The 19,815-nt window shown below is 36.4% G+C and overlaps 1 protein-coding gene across 1 annotated transcript; it reads left to right on the forward strand.

The window, feature by feature from the left end:
- The first annotated feature begins 1,210 nt into the window (after nucleotides 1-1,210).
- Nucleotides 1,211-15,119, forward strand: hpcal4 (hippocalcin like 4). Its single transcript, XM_053491353.1, has 4 exons — nucleotides 1,211-1,347; nucleotides 13,569-13,744; nucleotides 14,071-14,286; nucleotides 14,549-15,119. The coding sequence occupies exons 2-4, from the start codon at nucleotides 13,583-13,585 to the stop codon at nucleotides 14,744-14,746; spliced, it is 576 nt and encodes a 191-aa protein (XP_053347328.1). The 5' UTR covers nucleotides 1,211-1,347; nucleotides 13,569-13,582; the 3' UTR covers nucleotides 14,747-15,119.
- The last annotated feature ends 4,696 nt before the right edge of the window (nucleotides 15,120-19,815 follow it).

Genomic DNA, 19,815 nt, shown 5'->3' on the forward strand with positions numbered 1-19,815 from the left:
TTAATCTAATTAAGACATACTTTGAAAAAAATAGGAAGGATGTTGGAATGTACATTTTGCTGTATTATCCCTGAGACTGATGTTTATCATCATCATCATTATTATTATTATTATTATTAGGAGAGTGGTGACACAAGTGTCTAAGACTCTTGGTTGTTAATTTGGGGATCTGAAGATCCTGCTTTCAGGCCTGCCAGTGGTGGGTTGCCACAGATGAAATGGGTGGGTTGTGTCAGGAAGGGCACCTGGAATAAAATCTGTGTAAAATTTGTGTGTGCTGATCGGATGATCTACTGTGGCAACCCCTCGACAAGAGCAGCAGAAAGAAAGTATGTTATTATTATTATTATTATTATTATTATTTATGGTAACTTTTATATGTATACAACAGCACCCATATTGATAGTTTTATTTAATTTTGGGAAGAATAATTTACTGTTTAACTCATTGGGAACTGCCAGAAATTATTCTGTTAATTTAATTTCACAAAAGGAAGTTTCCCACCAAAAATCATTTTTTTTTCAAAAGGCCTAAAAATTCAACAAGTACAATATTGTCTGTTATTTAATATTTTTGTATGAAGCTCTAATACTATCTCCTCCAGCTTTCAATAGTCTATAATTTTTTCATTATTTTCCCCTCCTGTCCTTCCCCCTCTATATCTCTTATAAACCATTCATGTAACACTTAATATAATTGCTCATCTAGAAACCTCTGTAGTGCAACTAGGGGCGAATGATCATTACCAGTGTACTTAGTCCTATTTTTTTACGACCATGGTAGGACCTCCAGTTAACATTCACATGCTACAGACAATTTGGGAATGCCAGTTAGGGTAATCTGCATGTTTATGGAGTGTGGGAGGAAACCTGACTACCAGGAGGAAACCCAACAAGCACGTGACAAACATCCTCTCAGACCCTGAGGCAGGACTCAACAGTGCTAACGGCTACTCCACTGTGTCGGGCAATATAACTATGGTCTTGATATTTTTGTATTCTGTAACAACAACAACAACAACAACAACGATAATTAATTCCTTAAAGCCTAGTTTGATTGACCTTCAATAATATTCGCACAAGATTTGGCCAGTCCGAGAGCTTTGGAATTCTGTCCAATCAGAGGAGGCTTTGGGTGGTACCTATGCAAATATGGTAGCCAGGGTGATGCGCGCGCTCCATTCATTGCGCCAAGCTGTAAGGAGAAGGAGAGAAGCGTCTGCGCGCGTGCGGCTCCACGGTTCTGTCCGGTCCCCTGCCGAGCGCCGTTCACGCGTCTATCCGTTTCCAGAAACACTTTGCGGACACACACACGCCACCTCACGGCAAAAAAAACCAAAACATTTGGGTGAGTCATCAATGCGTCTCCTCTCAGCTGTATAAACGTGTGTGTAATTTTGTCAGCTTATGATAATAAACGGAAAATCTGCTGTATAATAGGACCTGCTTATATTAATTCCCTTTTATAATAAATGTGTCATTATCTTCAGCTTGTCACTAATTACATTCTGTGGAAAAAATGAGTGAGAGTGCAAACAGATTGTGTTTTTGCTTATTGTGTGCTGGTATACAATATGCATATACAACATGAAACCAACAAAGTGTCTTTGCACTTCCACAAACAACCCAATAGCATCTATGCTTTAATGGTTGTATAGTCTAATGCATGTCTAATTCCTGACTGCGGTGTTGCGCTGCTCTGCATGAGTGTGCTTATGTTCAGCACTCTTTCCATGCTGATATCTATGTGTGTTTGTGTCCCATTGCAACTGTGTACTACTCCACACTAACGCTCTAGTGAGATCCCAGAAAGTGGTTGATTTACCCTGTGTATGGGTAGAATGTACTGTATCTTAGTGGCTGACTGGAGCTGAAACTAGTGAGTTTTACTGCAGTGAGATCATAACATATTTCATTCATCGCTCATTAGAAAGATGATCCTGGATGGAGTTGTGACAGTGTCGTGAGTTTTACTAAGCCACAAAGACATGCAGTGATGCAGTGTAAATAAATAACTGTGCTGGGTGAAAGTGAAGACAGACATGTGCTGACCAGATAGACAATCCCTAAACACTGAGAATTGTGGTCTCACGAAGAAAAAGTCCCAAAACATATCATATAGCTTACAGTGTTTCAGGAATGGTGTTTAAATGTTTATGGACTTGTGGAAAAGACTGTGGCCCTATACAGAAGTTCAAGGATGGATAAAACGATTGCTGGTTGTCAAAGATCGTTTCTTTACAAAGTATGCAAAAAAAGATATACAGTATATTGATGCTATCATGTGCTATCATGTGATTGTGATATATTTTTCATTTTTAAGTGTGTATAAATTTTTTGGGCTCCTCTGTGTGTGTATATATATATATATATATATATATATATATATATATATATATATATATTTATTTATATATACATACACACACACACACATACACACTCATAGAGAAGCCACCCCCCCCAAAAAAAAAATAGATACAGTATATATATATGTGTGTGTGTGTGTGTGTGTGTGTGTGAATTGACTTACTCTTTTTTTCATGTGATGTGACCCAAAGTTAACATAGTTAGATTACGATAGGATATTATTGCAGTGTTTTTGTTTTGTTTTTCTTTTCTCTCTTTTTTTCTCCCCATAGACAGATTACATACAAGCTTCTCACATCCATCCATTCTTTTCTGACCCTGTGCTTCTGGTGACTAAGGACAGGTGATAGGCAAGGAGCCTGAACTCAGTACCTTTTTGTTCTTACATCACCTTTAATCTACACCCCTGATTGAATGACCACTCCAAGTATTCCTTTTTGACCGAGACAAAAGTGGCCAGGCAGTACCAGGTGTATCAAATCGTGCATGCAGAGCTGTTTGATCGATTGCCCACATGCTCTGTTTCTCATGGAGATGGATGACATTTCCAAAATGGCTGAACTCAAAAACCCATGGACAGTCATTGGGTCTTCAGCATGACTAATCAAGTCACCTCACATGAACTCAATGCATAAAGACATGCATGGACAAAAAATGAGCAAATCATAGATTTGTTCTTTGTACTTTTGAACAGTGCCTGTTGGTATTGTTATGTTTTTCCTATCTCACAGAACCTGAAGATTCTTTTCGCTTGCTTCGTACCACTGCTTGTTTTGAATGTGAATGAAAAATGAGTGTAGTGTTATAATGAGCAAGATACTGTCAAACGCATTTGGCAGCTCGAGTCATCACATGATGCCATAGGCCATTTCTGGACGTCGCAGACGTGTTGTCCTTATGTTGTCCTCGTGTTATGGTACTTAGATCGCAGGAAAATATAGGTTAACAAAGCTAATACAGAACAACAGGATTATGCATGCCTTGCCAAACTTGTTGCTGGCATGACTTTCCACTGATATGCTACGAAGCCAGGTGGTATTTCCACTAAACCAGAGGGTGGCCTTTGGTGCCCCTTCTATGTACAGCATTTCAAACTTTAACAGAAAATGGTTTGAAGTTTTGAAAGGGACATTCTCATGAAAAGTTATATTTATACTTATTGTTAACTTTAATCAGCTTTTTAAATGACAGCTTTTTCTTTAAGTTGTCTCTCATGAAGGCTCGATAGAACTTGACTGTTGCTCAAGAAGCTAATGGTTGTACCCATAAGGCCCTTCTATCTTCTAGCTGTTCCAGTTTGTAATCAGTTTTTCATGGGACAGTGGTATAATGTATTTAGTAATGAAGTACAGTAATGCTGGAAATTCAGTCCCACTTAAATCATTGTTTTAACAGGTGCACATGAATGGTTCCGACACAGTTTTTTTTTCCTTCTAAAAAATGACCAGAAGTAATAGCCATGGGTAATGTATAACTCCTCCATGGAGCCATCTGCTGCCTTATTGATTAATTGATTGATTGATCGATTGATTAATTAATTAATTGATTGATTAATTCAATTCACTGTCAAACCTGAGATAAGACATGAACTGAACCAAGTGCAGTTGTACCACAATTGTGTAGTAGCTTGAATATTAAATGTTGATGAAGTCCTAATTATATTACCATAGCCCTTGAGTCTAAACTCCTTGTCTGAAGGGATTCTAGTCATCAGGTGCATCCCACCTGTTCATTGTTATTAACTCATGGATGTTGTGCAAGCCCTCAGGTTAATAGTTGCAACTAATTATGAAGCACATGCTCTTAACATAGTCATAACCTCTCTGTTTAGCTAGTTTCATCATCCACCATTAACTACCTCAAGTTTGCATTTCTTCATCATACAACATATAAGTTGTAAGTTTTGCTTATTATTCACTAGGGTATAACAGGATGCTGCAGTACCAGTTGTCACCCTTTAGGGGTCTCCAATTGGATTGTTCTTGAAATGGATCATTGCATAGAAAGCACAAATGATATCCCTCACCACATCATGGTCCCTTGACCTGGTCAAGGAGTGTTTCCTGCTTGTCCATTGTGCTGCCACCATTTTGCAATGGAAATAACACCTGTATCAGAAGTTTTAAGTTTTTTTGAAATGGTATAGCAGCACCTGGGCAACATCAACAACAATACCAATGTTTTGTTTTGTTTTAGACACAATTTGACATCATACATGGTTATGAATCTGTCTGACACGTCTTACAGGAACTTGGGTTAAAAAAAAGTGCTCTAGTGGGGTCAGTTAAAGTTATTTTCTGCTTACTGGTTCATCCGATTTAAATCTAGAAAGAAAAAAAAAGAATACAATTTTAATAAATCTTAATAAATTAATGTAATTATTGCCACTAGCGCAGATGTTTCAGTTTGTGATACATGATATATCACATAGACATGCAAAAAAGAATTACAACAATTAGCAGCCATTATTATTGTTATTAGTCTGGACAAATATAACAATCTATTCTTTCACCTGGATCCTTTCATGTATTATGTAGAAACCCCTTTTGTATTGTGTATGTCGCCCCAGGCAGTACACAAAAGCACTTCCAGTGGATGATGATGGTGTCTGACAGTTATGGATCTGCCTCTATGTCTCTACATAAGCATGGTTGACCTTTAGTGCTCAACAGCTGCATTATTTATGCCCACTATCGGTTGTTATGCCTTATGTGCCAGTTACGAATTTAATGACTTACCTGGAACTGAGCTACATTCAGGGGAAAGTTCCATAAGAAATTTCACATACAGGTATCATTTAATGTAGTGCTTATTCCAGGCAAACACTACAGTATGCAATGACAATTAAAAGTTAGTTATTGCTATTTATCTTAATTTCTTAAATGAGTATCTGTAAGTCAACATTTTCTTTGTGGGATTAATTGATGATCTACTTAATTCAGACCTCAAGAATAAGTAAAAGTAGCATTTTCCAACAGTCCAATATAGAACTTTCAGTAGGATGGACCTTCTACTTTATCTGCCTGAGTGATTTGTGTACATATTAATTACTCCGTGCATATACACACTTATTAGCACATACTTGCTAATTAGTGCATACTAAATGAATTATGGTTATACGGCAGTTCAAAATGCAAAAATGTGTGTTAAATAACAAAAATCTAAATACATAAATAGTTCTACACTGTGCTCTGAGTGCTTGTTGCAACTTATCACACCAGCCAGAATGTTCAACCTCTTTATATGCAGACTTCTTGTTCCTCTTTATTGCCAAATAATATGAAATCCAATAATGCAGACCATGGTTACACATGCAGATAATCCCTAGTCTGTAGTTGGTAGTGTAAAAAATGTTTTTTTACTCTACATTTTATACCAAGTTTTCTCCCATATTTGGTCAGATGCCAATCCCCATACACTTGGCAGCTCTCACTTCTTATGAAAAAAGCCCGCTACCAACTGAGAAGGGGGAAGGCTAACACATGCTTCCCCCCAAACATACGAAGCAGCTTTAAGAGCCGCTGCCAATGCTGTGTCACAGGAAAACATTACACACTCCTTACTTGCAATATGCACAGGCTAATATTATAATAATGTAGAAGCTATTGCCGTATCTGTAGTATTTGTTCTGATAATGATGGCATTGTGTCATGGATATAGAACAAAGGAAAATTAAACCCAGAATGCTTTACCATAAACCTGGACTCTCCATCTCTTGCTGTTAAATATGAAACAACAGCAATTTAATATTTCAGTCTTTCAGAGTCTTTTACATTTTCTCTGTCCCAGATATTAAATTAAAAGCTAGCAAGAAGTCATTTTCTAGATTAAAGTCTATAATAGATTCTAAACTCTAAAAAGTCACAGTGACTCTTTTTTCAATCACATTCAAGGACTAGCTTTGTGTTCTTCACACATGACACAAATGTGTCTCCCCCCCCCCCCCCCCCATTCTATTCCAATCTCTCTGTCCCTTTCTTTCTGTCTCTTTTCCTATCTCCATTGTGTGTTGGAATGAAACAAATGCAGTGTCCCAGAGTCGAGAGTCCTATCTCATTCAGTAACTCTTAAATGGATGGGACTGACGTGGCTGGAATGTCAAAGACAGAACAGAGACCAGCAGCCTGCCAGCTGTGGTGTATCGATCTATCTGAGTGACAATGATCAGAGACAGATGGAGGGAAAAAGAGCAACAGGGATGCGATGTGAGCTAGATAAATTGTCATTGTTAGCACAGCTTTAAGAACCTCGAGATCTCCTGTGGGATGTCCTCGTTCTTTGTTTTTGTTCTACGCTGATCAGCCATAACATTATGACAACTGACAGGTCAAATGAACAGCGTTGATCACCAACTATATACCCGTAAATTCCCTTTGCCTACAGGGACCAAAGGCCAGCCTGTCTGGTCCGATCCTGCAATAAAGCCAATGCCACACAAATTGCCCCAAAAAGACAGTGCGGTAGAAAGGTAGCTGGCCTACAAACTCCCCAGATCCCGAACTAACCATGCACCCATGGGATGCACCGGACAAACAAGTCTGATCCAGGGAAGCCCACTGTGCAACCCACAGCACCCAAGGATCTGCTGCCAATGTCCTGATGCCAGACAGACACCATAGCACACCACCCAGAGTCCTTGAGAATCCATGCCCTGAGGGGTCAGAGCTGCCCAGGCTGCACAAGGGGGAACCTAAAACCTACATGCTTATGCTTTTAATTTTATGACTAATCTGTGTGAATGTTCTAATTGTGTTTTATAAAAAGTATTAAAACATGTATTCATGTGTCTGGATAAAGTTGCAAATCAAAAAACCATCTTCAATAACGAATGACTTATAGACTGTATTTTTTTGCTTTGGTCCTATTAGTCCTTTGCTTTAGTTTACACTTTGTCCCAGTCCCCCAAGATGCCTAGGTTTGTGTCACTTTCCAGGGAATCAATAATCCAGGCTTAGGAATGGATACCATCAGCCATTAGAAAATGGAAATTGCACAATGAAAGCACCTTTTTTCCCTTGGCATTGTTTTATTTTAAATATGATCATCCTTTTCCACCTGATCACATTGTGCCTGCCAGAAACCTAAAAACTTTAAACATATTTTCATGTGTAGTTTCATCCATATAATGTATCTATCTTATATTTCTAATAATATATTAATTTATATATTCTGTAAGTCTATGGTCCGCTTAATGCAATCGTTTATCCAAGAATTAAACCAGCCATGGTGGGATTTTCTGCCTAACTGGCTTCTCAGCTTAATTCTGTTAAACTCATAGTCCTGGGCTCTGCTATAATTATAGGATCTAATAAGTGGGGAAGCTTGCAATATGGAATGTACGTGAAATGTGAAGTATATTTAGATTTAGTGAATGTTGCCCTATAATTCCAAATTATTTTAATAATCCTTAATTTTGCAATTAGATATGAGACTAAGGATCTCATCAATTGTTTCTTTTCAGTAAGTTGTTTCTAAATTGTTTAGAAAAAAATACTTTTTTCATTAGATTTTAGAGTATGAAATGCAAAAGTTTGCATCCTTGTTAGTGGCTAAAGTTTCTGAGCAAAGTGTATGCAAATACCCCCTAAGTGGAATTCTAAATATAAAGAGTGACTAGACTGAAATAATCAAATTAGTGATATAGTCTTACATTACCTTACGATGTTTATGTGTATAAATGAGCTGGACAGTTGAATCTAATATCTCAACCTGACAATATTAAGATTACTGCTCTTCTTATTGCAGCACAACCTTTCACCTTTTCCAATAATAGAACCCAAATTCCATTTTCTTAATAAATCTAATAAATGAAAGCAATATCCACCGCCATTAAATTGATAAGTGGGAGCTACAAGTTTAGCCAGCGTTCACTTAATTAAAGAGAACAATGTGATTTTTGCTAAAGATGATCCTATTTATGTTAAAACCTGCCTTACTGCTTTTGTATTTACACCCCAAACATGAGGAGCTTTTATTTAGAAGCAAACACACCCCCACTGTGGAGTTATTTATGGCATTCTGGTCAGTGTCATGTCCCAGCCAAAATGAATGCCTTCAGTATGATAATCATAAATCAGAAGAAGGAATCACATACTGCAAGCCACCCTGATTTGGGAAAGATACGGTAAAACTAATTTTTTTTAAAAAGCGTTATCATAGAAGTCTATTGACTTGGAAATCTATTAATAATATTAGTAGGTATTAATATCCAAAACTCAAGCAGCAGATCCATGTCAGCAACCCAGCATTTGTAATGCATAAAAAAATATATATATATACACAGTATGTACATCATAAAATGAAGAACTCTAAAAATGTTCTACATTTTGTACTATATTATATATCTACAGTATATATGTTCTATATTATTATTATTTTTTTATTATTATTTTTTCGCTCAGTCATGTGTGTATATTTGGCTAACATTAAATAAAATTCAGTTCATCATAGTGCCTAAAAAGCATATTTCTCTCTATACTGCATAATCCTGAACCCTATCTATATACAGTATGTTTATTAAAAAATCAGCTAAACTTATTTAGCTTACTTATTGCTAAAATTATTTAACACAGTTTTCAATCTTCATGATAGTAGTTGTAATTATCACCAATGTTCACACACCTTGGTGGGGGAACTGCTGATACAGATTCACATTAAATGGGTAGCAGTCTTAAAGTCAAACAATCCAATAAACTGTAGTGGGGTCGGGAACCACAGCAGGAAGTCAAGTTAATAAGAAAGCTTAGACTACTTTGACAGGTACAGATTTTAAAAGAGAAATCGGGGATGCTGACAAACAGGACATTATATACAGTACAGTATAAAGACAAATAGTATGAAGACATTATTTAAGATGGTGAGCTAAAAATAATTGCATGTAGTTCTTGCATAACCATGCATGAGTGATCTATAGGACGCTGCCTGCATGGCTACTGTAGAGCTCTCCTGTGGCACACATTGTTATTAACTAGTTATCCCCTTGTTATCCCCTATTTTTAGTTTTTATGGATGAAGTCATATTTATGTATGTTTATTTATGACAAAGAGATTCTCACACAAATGTGCAGATTAAGCGACCTACATTAGTTAATAAAATAAGTTATTCCTACCTTTGCATTACTTTCGGTACAGGCCTCATCATTTTGGAACTGCTGTAACATTACACAACTGTGTATATTTAATATGAAAGTGAACTACTGACCTTTGCTGGGGGGACCATCATTTTTAGTGCATGTCAAGACATATCTACTCGGTCTACTCTTGTTTTGCCTTCTGTTTGGGTTTCTCATTCTTACATAACATCATCCCTTTAATGCATATTTAATAACTGTGTTTGTTTATATATTTGTAAAATCTCAATATTTTCAAATATTTGTTGAAATGTTTTCCTGAAAGATGACACTGAGTAAAAATTGTAAAGGGAAAGGAACCAAAGCCGAACATGCCGTAGAATATCTTACATAACACTCTGTACTAGAGCGCAGAAGAGATGGCTGTGAGGATACTGTAGGAACATACTGTAGAATCACAGTATTTCCAGGTCTGTTTTGCCTTCATTTTCATTCTATTCTGGACTGTTGCTTGTGTCACCAACTTATTTTCTCTTCATCTTTAGGACGCCGGTTCTCATGATCTGTTCCGTGACTGGCTATGATTATCCTGTGTCAGTTGATAACATTCATAGACAATTAAATAAAAGTCGTTTGACATCAGAGACATCCCTTATCCTCTACTTTCGTTTTGTACTTTTGAACTGCTGTCACAGGAACCTCTACTGTATGTTTAAATAGTGCCTTGTTATAATATAATGCATGATGTTATTTTATATATTACAATGGATGTTGCAGTAGTAGGCATATTGTTAGCCTTTAAAAACGGGATGTTTAGAAGGAGAATGTATTAGATATCTAAATAGAGAATATTGATTTTCTTTTGCCCTCAATAAATATAATAACACATCAGCTGGTTAAGAGATCCTAAGGAAGGGGATGTGCTTCGTGCTTGTGTCTGGTCTAGTCATTATCGATAAAGTTGCTGTTGCTTGAGGATAGATGAGCTCTATTAGAGAGATCTGATTACTATTGCTTTACAGCAGTACTGTAGTTCTAATTATTTCACGGTAAGTTGATTCTTTAACTATGATGTACAATTTTAGTACAGGCAAGTAGCAAGTTACGTTTGGGAACCTGGCTCATTTTAACCGAGGCCCCGCTTGATTGTGCCACTTGGAAAAAATATGGTTGATGAGGGTCAAATGTTTGGATCAGCATTTGGCAGGGTGTAACAGGGTGTCATGATTTTGTCTTAATTCTTTTCCCTAATCCAAAAAATGTAGTCTATAAAGCCCTGGGTAGTTAGCTGCTGAGTTTAATTAGATGTGTTAATAAGGTGACATGCTACTCCACAGTTCTGTCACCCACTAGGTGTGGAAACAGACTGGCTGACTGCATGAAATTATTAATAGTTTAGTTTAGTTTCAATTCAGACATGGGATGTGGATAAATTTAAGTGCGCACACTGCTTCTATAGCAATTAACAAGGTGATCTGTACTTAGGAGCTGATTAGCTGATCATGAGGACAGGTGGGCACCACTATAAAAGCAGGAGCATGAGGCACTTATGCCTGGTTGTTTGAAATGTTCAAGTTCACCAGGCCAAAAAGAAAGAAGACATCAGCAAATAGCGCATAGAAGCAATTGTTGCTCCTTAGCAATATGTGAAGGCCTGTGAACAATTTAAACTCCGTAACTCTTCAGTAATCTGGTTTATTTGGAAATTGTGATTATTTAAGACAGTTTTCAATCTTCATGACAGTAGTTGTCAAATCAAACTCATGATAAGCCCAGGATATTTGATGGACAATAAATTCATTGTTTTGAGGTTGTATTTGCCTAATACTCAGACTTGCTGCATTCAGATGCTTTTTTAAAATGTTTTAACACAAAAGTGAAACATGGCCACCCATTCAAAGGGCAAATTTGTGGACAACTATGTGGATTTATAGGCAGGCAGTGCAGCAGACATGCCATGGTTGCTAGGCAACCCCACTAATCAGAGTAAACGCGCTACACCTGTCCGGTAGGTTATTTAAACCCCAGAAACCAGCACACTATGTGTGAACATGTAGAGGGGGCTTTGCTCCAGTATAGGAAAAGATAAAGAAAATTAAGAAGAGAAAACTGAACAATTCAATAAAATTTTATTTATATAGTGCTTTTAACAATGGTCATTGTTAAGCAAAGCAGCTTTAGAAAAAATAAAAAAGAGTAAACAAATATGAAGGGATAAAGTAAAGAGAAAATTGAGAAGAATGATGAGAGAACTGAAAAAAGGACTGTAAAGAAGACTGAAAGATAAACTATCTTTTTGAAGATAAAGAAATAAATGGTTGGCAAAAAAAAGAAAAACGTTGTAAAACTTTTACAAAAAAGGGGAGCATATATATTTATGTTTACGCACAAGGTTCACAAGATAAGTTACAAAGCGGCATAGAAGCGCCATTGCATTAGCACTGCGAGGTGCTTGCCCTAAACGATTAATCCTAGCCAAAGTACACATAATCACCCCACGTCTCAACGCTCCCCTCCTATTCCTGAATTCCTGGGGATCCCACACTTAACAACATATTTGGTAGCACCATATTGGAGCCCCCCCTCATAAAAAAAGCTGCTAACTTTTGAACATGACTGTAGCTCAAATTAGTTAACCTTGATTTTTTTTTCTTTGTCTTTATAACAAAGCATCGTGGAAGCACTAGGCCTAGTGCTAGCATTAGACAACAAACGTTGGGGAAAAATTGGGTCATGCAACAAGAGTGATCTAAAGTGAACTTAAGTAGTACAGAATGGCAAAGAGAAAGCAAGCAAAGCAAAGATCCAAGTCATTCACATATTTCAAGTCATTCAAGGTACCATGGCAGGGCCCTAAGAGAGCTATGAAAAAAAGCAAGTAAAAACTAGGCATTAGTGACATAAGAAAGGGTGGGCAAAACAACTGTGATACAATAAAGTGCGATTCATTACAGGACAATATAACGCAGTACCCTTATAAGGGGGAGAATGATTAATTGTGGGTGTACTTACTTTTGGCCTGAACAAAATAAGCATTATAAGCATTTCACTACATTTCGTACTGTGTATGACTGTGTATGTGACAAATAAAATTTTAATTTGAAAAATAGACTTTAGTGTTTGGGATATTATTCATTGTGGAGCTATTGTAGCTTCCATAGAAGTTATTCAGTTGCTACATAGATATAAAAATAATTACATAATTCTGATGCTCTGCTGGCTCCTATATAATAAGGTGAACATTTGAACCACCAGTTAGCATGTAATGCCAAAATTTACTGGAGTTCTCTTTAAATGCATTTAAAATGTGTCTGAATCATTTCATTGCCTGAAAAGCCTGTTTCATTAGTTTTAAAATTCATTAACTGTTCAGAAGTTCAATTAAAGCTTCCTGTCTGAAGCCAGTGAATGGGGTGTGATGCCTAGAGGAGAAGAAAGTACCTGAGAAATCCAAAAAAGGTCAAAGAGAGAGGAAGCAGAATAAAGCCAAGTACTGGTGAAAGAATGGGGATAGAGATGAATGCTTACCTCTGATTAGTCATCATGATCACACATAAATGGCCTCCTGTCATGAGGAGAGAAATGTGCTGTGGGCGACTGGGCTCCAGCAGCTCTGGTGCATAACCACTGATGCATTTAGCCATTATAGCTCCTCGTCAAGTATTTAGACCTGTTAAATATTTCATCAACTTTAATAAGCTAAGGGTCCAGGTAATGACTCATTACAGTGGCACCCCATTTTTCATGTGTACCCAAATAACCATTTTTAAAGCTCATAGAGATGTGGGCTTGCCAAATATATCTCAGGCTCCTACTGGTGGGCAGATATGTGTTATGTTGTAAGGCGTAAGGTTAGTGCTGGGTTAAAGCGATGCACATTTTAAATATCACGGTGTAAAATATCTGAAAGGCTTTATGTAATTTTAATCTAAATTACATTAGCTAATCAATACAATAGAAAATATTTTTTGAAAAGCGTTTTTTTTTTTTTTTTAGGCATGAACCAAATTTGTCAAGTGGATTTAACGGTGGGGGGAGATCAACTTCCAAAAAAGATTTTTTTTAAACTGGTTGTGCCCTTGTTTTGTAATAACCTTACAACCATCATTTTCTCTCTGTTTGTCCCCAGAGAGGCTTCTAAACATGGGGAAACACAACAGCAAGCTTGCTCCAGAGGTTCTGGATGACCTAACCAAGAACACGGAGTTCAACGAGGCAGAGTTGAAGCAGTGGTATAAAGGCTTCTTGAAGGACTGTCCCTCTGGCATCCTTAATCTGGAGGAGTTCCAGCAGCTTTATGTCAAGGTAAGTCCTTTTGCACAAATAGCTCCAAGAAGCTATTAATTATGATTCCATTACCAAATGATTTACCTGAATGGCTCCATTCACTGTAATAACGGTCATTCAAGTTGACACTAAATTAACTAGATATACTGTAGATCCTTAAAATTCACTGTTGCGATTTGGGTCATTGTAAAACACTATTTAGCAAACAGAAAAAAATAACTCTAAAAATGTCTCACAAATCTGCTTTATTAGAGTAGCCTTTTTACATTTTCTGACTGTTTGTTTAACACCATTATAAACCGGGTAATATTTCATCATCGTGATATTTTTTTTGCATATAACAGTTCTTCCCCTATGGTGATGCGTCAAAATTTGCTCAGCATGCCTTTCGCACCTTTGACAAAAATGGTGATGGCACAATCGACTTCAGGGAGTTCATCTGTGCTCTGTCCATCACCTCACGGGGAAGCTTTGAGCAGAAACTCAACTGGGCCTTCAATATGTATGACCTGGACGGAGATGGCAAGATTACACGCATGGAGATGCTTGAAATTATAGAGGTAATACTTTTATTCGGTTTCCTCCGGGTACTTTCTGGGTATAGTCTAAAGACATGCAGATAAGGCTAACCAGCATTTCATTTAGTGTTTTAGTGTTGAGGTTCATGGATGGATGGATGGATGGATAATTGGATGGATAAAAATTTATATTTATTCAGCTCAGTTTGGCTTGAGCATTTTTTGTAAGGTCTAATTATGCTAGAACCTAATTTGTCATAATTTCATCTTTATCTTCTTGACACTTTTTCTTGATGTCTCTCAGGCAATATATAAAATGGTTGGCACAGTGATTATGATGCGCATGAATGAAGATGGCTTGACACCTCAGCAGCGTGTGGACAAGATCTTTAGCAAGATGGACAAAGACCATAACGACGAGATCACATTGGAGGAGTTCAAAGAGGCGGCCAAAAGCGACCCTTCAATTGTCCTTCTACTGCAATGTGACATGCAGAAGTAGGGGAAAAGAGGAGAGAGGGTAAGAGAGAGTGGGTGGTTGTAGGTATAGAGAGCAGGAGGTGTGAACCAACATGTACAGACATTTAGAGAGAAGTAGGTTAGTAAAAGTAGAATTATAACACTGTGTACATATCGTAGAATGCAGTAGAATACAAGTAAACAGGGTTAGGTGTGGTTTAGAGAATAAGTGGGGAGTAATAAGGGCCTGCATCTTTGGTTATGCAGTGAATTGCATTGCTTGTCAGATAATTGTACAATGTCATCATGGTCATATCTAATATTTTAAGATTTTTAAGAACCTAATTTATATTAAAACATTTTAGTGTGTCATAGTCCTGATCTGTGGAATTTTACAATAGAAATCATGCAAAATTATTAAACATTTCTGCAAAATTAGGGTATCTAGGTTTTTTGTTTGTTTGTTTGTTTGTTTAAGATAAAAAATTTGAAATCTAATAAGCTTTTCCAACCAATTTCCTTAATCCTTCCATAGATAAAGGACCATATTCAGAGTTGGGCAACAATTACAAAATGAGGATTTAATATTAAATATTCATGCAAAAGAATTGCACCCACAAAAAAACCCACAACTGGCTGAGTAAGGTGTAGGATTGTAGTTACGTATGAGAATTATGTGCACAGGGATGGATATGGCCAAAAAAAAAAGCACGTCTCCAGTTATACAGTTTTGACCTTGAACTTTAGCCAATATCTTTCATGCAGTGACACCATGAATGAGGATCAGTATTGAGTTCAGCATCATTAGCTGACAATTTGATATAACCACAATATGGCACACAACATTTTTAGTCTGTGGTCCTGAATACATAAAAGAAAGAAAACTCTTGTGTGCAGCTAGAGATTAGAGAAGACATATTAATTGGAAACATCACTCTTAATTTGCATTATGTCAAGTACTAAATTACATATTAATAAAATAAGTTAATGTTTAACAGAGACGTGCTCAGGAGTATGCATTAAATAAAAAAAAATTGTCTGAAAAAAAAAATATTTTTTTCAATTAAAAAAGCAAATTAAAAGTATGAGGCATTAACCTGCATTGTTTATATTCATGGTATTTAATAAATATGATTAACTGGATCAAATGCTATTTGATAATCTACTAAATCATATTTTCAATAATGGATAGCATGACAGGTGTAGCTTATTCATGAAGCAATACATTGCTTATGTACGAGTCTTCTATTGCCATCTTTTTAATGATATATAATAACATTTGACTTATTTTCTTCTCTTTATGGGGATGTTCGAGTCAAACCGGGACTTTTGATTGTGCAGAATAACAAAACACAGTTATGAGCTTGGTATGCTTGGTTATCGAAGTAAAATGTTTTCTCATTGCGCCAGAGTCATGATCGGATAGGCTGCATCACGTCTGAAATGCTGGCCTCCCAGGAACTCCTTTTAATGTGGAACATGTGGAAGCGGCTTGTTAGACGGTCAGGACTGTATGAGGGACAAGTTATCACGCCTGCATTCACGAAAAATCCTGGTCTGACTTGAAAGCCCCTATGTATATTTGTATCGATTGTCTCATGGTTTTATGTTATACTGTATTATGGCAAAAAGAAGAAAATATGTTCAAAATATGATTTGATTTCTGTGTATTTTCATTTCTAGTCAAAGGTTCCAGCATTATTAAAAATTTTATTCATAAATAATTTACCTGGCAACCTTATAAGCATGAACTACACACAGGTCATTTTTAAAATCTAAATGGGTTATCTAGAAAATCAATGTAATCACCTCCGAAAACGGATTTTTTTTTTCTCATGTAAGCATTAAATTATTTGCGTAATAATTCATGTCTCCAGCTCTGAATATGGCCCCTAGGAAATAATGGTTTGTACAGTGTTGGACTTACAATTGATATTAAAAACATGCCACAAGTTTAAGATTGATAACGTACTGGAGGACTTTATCAGCTGCAAATGGGAAAAAAAAACAAGAATACAGATCAGGACTTCAATATCATTTGTTTATAATTATAACAGAATAATTATTTTATCGCACTTGTTCTGGGTCACTCTCATATATATCGAAAACAGAATTTTGCTAGCCTTAACAATTAGAATATATGTATATGTAATTGGTGAAATGTAAATGTTTCATGAGACCTGCTTTGATATTACTTGTACAACACTGCTGCATTTTTGTTCAAACACGAAAGTAAACTCCTGTATAGGATTTCAGTCTGTGCCGATGTGTGAGAGTGTGAAAAATTGTGTGGAAGTGTGGAAATGCAAGTCATTTGCATTTCTATGCGCAAAAATGTGTACTCATATATTTGTAATTATTCGTATGTGTGTGTGGGTGGGTGTGTGTTGTTGAATATGAGTGTGTGCTGGAAAACTAATGCCTCAGTCGATGACTTTCTGTTGTAGTCGCTCACCACACCAGTTCTAAGAGTATTAAAGTGATGTTTGTTTTTGCTGGTGTGGTCATGACAGTTGTTGCTGTTTTTTTTTTATTTTTATCAGATCTACCTTTCTCTGCAGTCCTGATGTATAATCCTTTCTTTTTTTTGTGCCTCAATGTACAGCCTTTGTAGTTATCAAATGATCGTAAATGTATTAATATTGCCAGAATGTCTTTTGCTCCCCCCCGGTATAGTCAACGTGAACACATTCGAAAGTCGAAACTCTTATGCGTTTCCGCAATCTTCACGCTGCAATACTCATGAGAATTTGTTGCACTAAGTAGAGGCAAATACTACTTGTTTTATACTGCCACTCAGTGGTGAAATACTTAAGTGTGAGGCCTGAACTGCTAATGATAAAAGACGTCCCTGCTTCCTCTTACAAGCATAATGGACCAAAATGAAAATAGAGCAAGGGTGTGTACTTAATGAACTCTTCTGTGGTGCAGAAGCCAGTAAAATAATGGTTTTTATAGTGTACTTTAGAAATTTATGTTAGTGGTAATTTTTATTTTAGCTTGTACGTAGAGAACATTTCACATCAATTACAGCTTCGTAAGAGTGGCCTCGAATGTCTTAAGTGGTTTAGTGGATTATATAATCTTTTAGCTGTTGTAAAGACGTTGCAGTTCACCAGTGGAGCTCAAATAGTCACCTTTACATCATTTGATACTGTAATATAACTGGGATATACATTCCTTTTGCATTTCATTACCACGTTTGTCACATCTGTTGGAAGCTTGATTTAACGTGCATTTGGTGCTGAATGTAGAAAATTTGATGTGAATGTACTATGAATTTAAGGGTTGCACAATAACAGCTAAATGGAAATCATGATTTGTTTTCTTAGTATTGAAATATAAATTGTCATAGTTTTTACCCAATTCAGAAATAAAATGGTTTCATTATACCTGACCTGTAATATAAACAGGCAATATACATTGCTTAACCAGGGAAGCCAAAAATTATGAAGTTTTGACAACGATACCAAGATTATAATTAATTGTGCAGACCTACTGCTTGGTGGGTTTCCTTCCACAGTCCAAAGACATGCAGATTAGGCTAAATGGCGTTCCCAAATTGCCCGTGGTGTGTGAATGCGCAAGTGAATGTTGACCGGAGGTCCTACCACGGTCGTAAAATGGGAATAAATCAATGGTAATCACCACTGGCGTCCACAGTCACTAATTTCTAGATGTATGAATGGAAGCAATATATTGTACTTCAGATATATGAGCCTCTTTCACATTTATACCTTTTGCTTAGAAAGATTCTCTTATGTTAATGTATATCCCAGTATATAGAGCATAAAAGGGAATAATTATGAATCAGTTGTGCAATACACTTTTTAATAATAATATTTATGTGCCGTGTTCTTTTATCTTTTTAATTCTGTCACATTTTACTTTTCAATATTGTAAATGTAAAGCTCCCCAAACAAAGATGTGTTATTTTTGGTACATAGATGAATAAAATCGTGGGTGTCTACTGAATTTTTTACAAGAAGTCCAATGTTCAATTTCGTGTCTGTTTATTCAACATGATGATGGCCAATAATAATTCTCATGTGTCTAATCATGCAGTGTTGCATCTCGCTGTGTGTGTTCTTTCTCTTACATACACTACAGTGTATAACATATTTTTTTCAACCAACCTGCACAGTATGACTCACTCAGAGACAGTGATGTCATGATGAATGCAGTTGTCATGGCAGCAATGCAGTGACTGAGACTAAACAACACTCTTAGGTGATTACACTTTTCACCAAAGGATACATATGCAGGTAAACTGCTTTTCTGCAAAGAACACACACCTTCATACACATAAAAAAACTGTTTGTTCTTTATGGAAACATGCATAACACACTCGCTCTCTCTCTCTCTCTCACACACACACACACACACACATTTTTTATATATATATATTGTGTATGTATGTATGTATGTATGTATGTATATGTATATATATATATATATACATACACTACCGTTCAAAAGTTTGGGGTCACTTGCAAATTTCTTTGTTTTTGTTTAGTGATTTTTTTCTTCTTCTACATTTTACAACAATACTGGGGAAAACTATAAAATACTATAAAACTATAAAATAACATATGGAATTAGGTAATTACATAACAAAAACAACAGTTAGTTTTTATTTTAAGACACAGAGGTCAGCCTTTCTGTAATAGTTCTGGCAAGAACTGTATTGTCAAGTGCATTTGCAAAATCTGTCAAGCACCATAATGAAACTGGCTCTTATGAAGGCCATCCCAGGAGGGCGAGATCAAAACCTACCTCTGCCGCAGAAGAGAAGTTCATTTAGAGTTATCAGCCTGAAAAATGACCAATTAACAGGACCTCAGATTAGAGACGTTATGAAGTCTTTACAGAGCATAAGTAGCAGAAACATCTCAATATCAACTGTTCAAAGGAGATTAATGCATTTTTTGACGCCTTCAGCATTCCTTTACAATGTAGAAAGAAATAAAAATCAGGAACGATCATGGAGTTAGAAAGTGACCCCAAACTTGTGAACGGTATACACACACACACACACACACACATCAGAAATTCCACAATCTTCTCTTAGTAGAGCAACAAATTAACAAATACTCCGGTCACACATATGAA

The sequence above is a fragment of the Clarias gariepinus genome, chromosome 3 (genome assembly GCF_024256425.1).
Source record: "Clarias gariepinus isolate MV-2021 ecotype Netherlands chromosome 3, CGAR_prim_01v2, whole genome shotgun sequence".
Lineage (NCBI taxonomy): Eukaryota > Metazoa > Chordata > Actinopteri > Siluriformes > Clariidae > Clarias > Clarias gariepinus.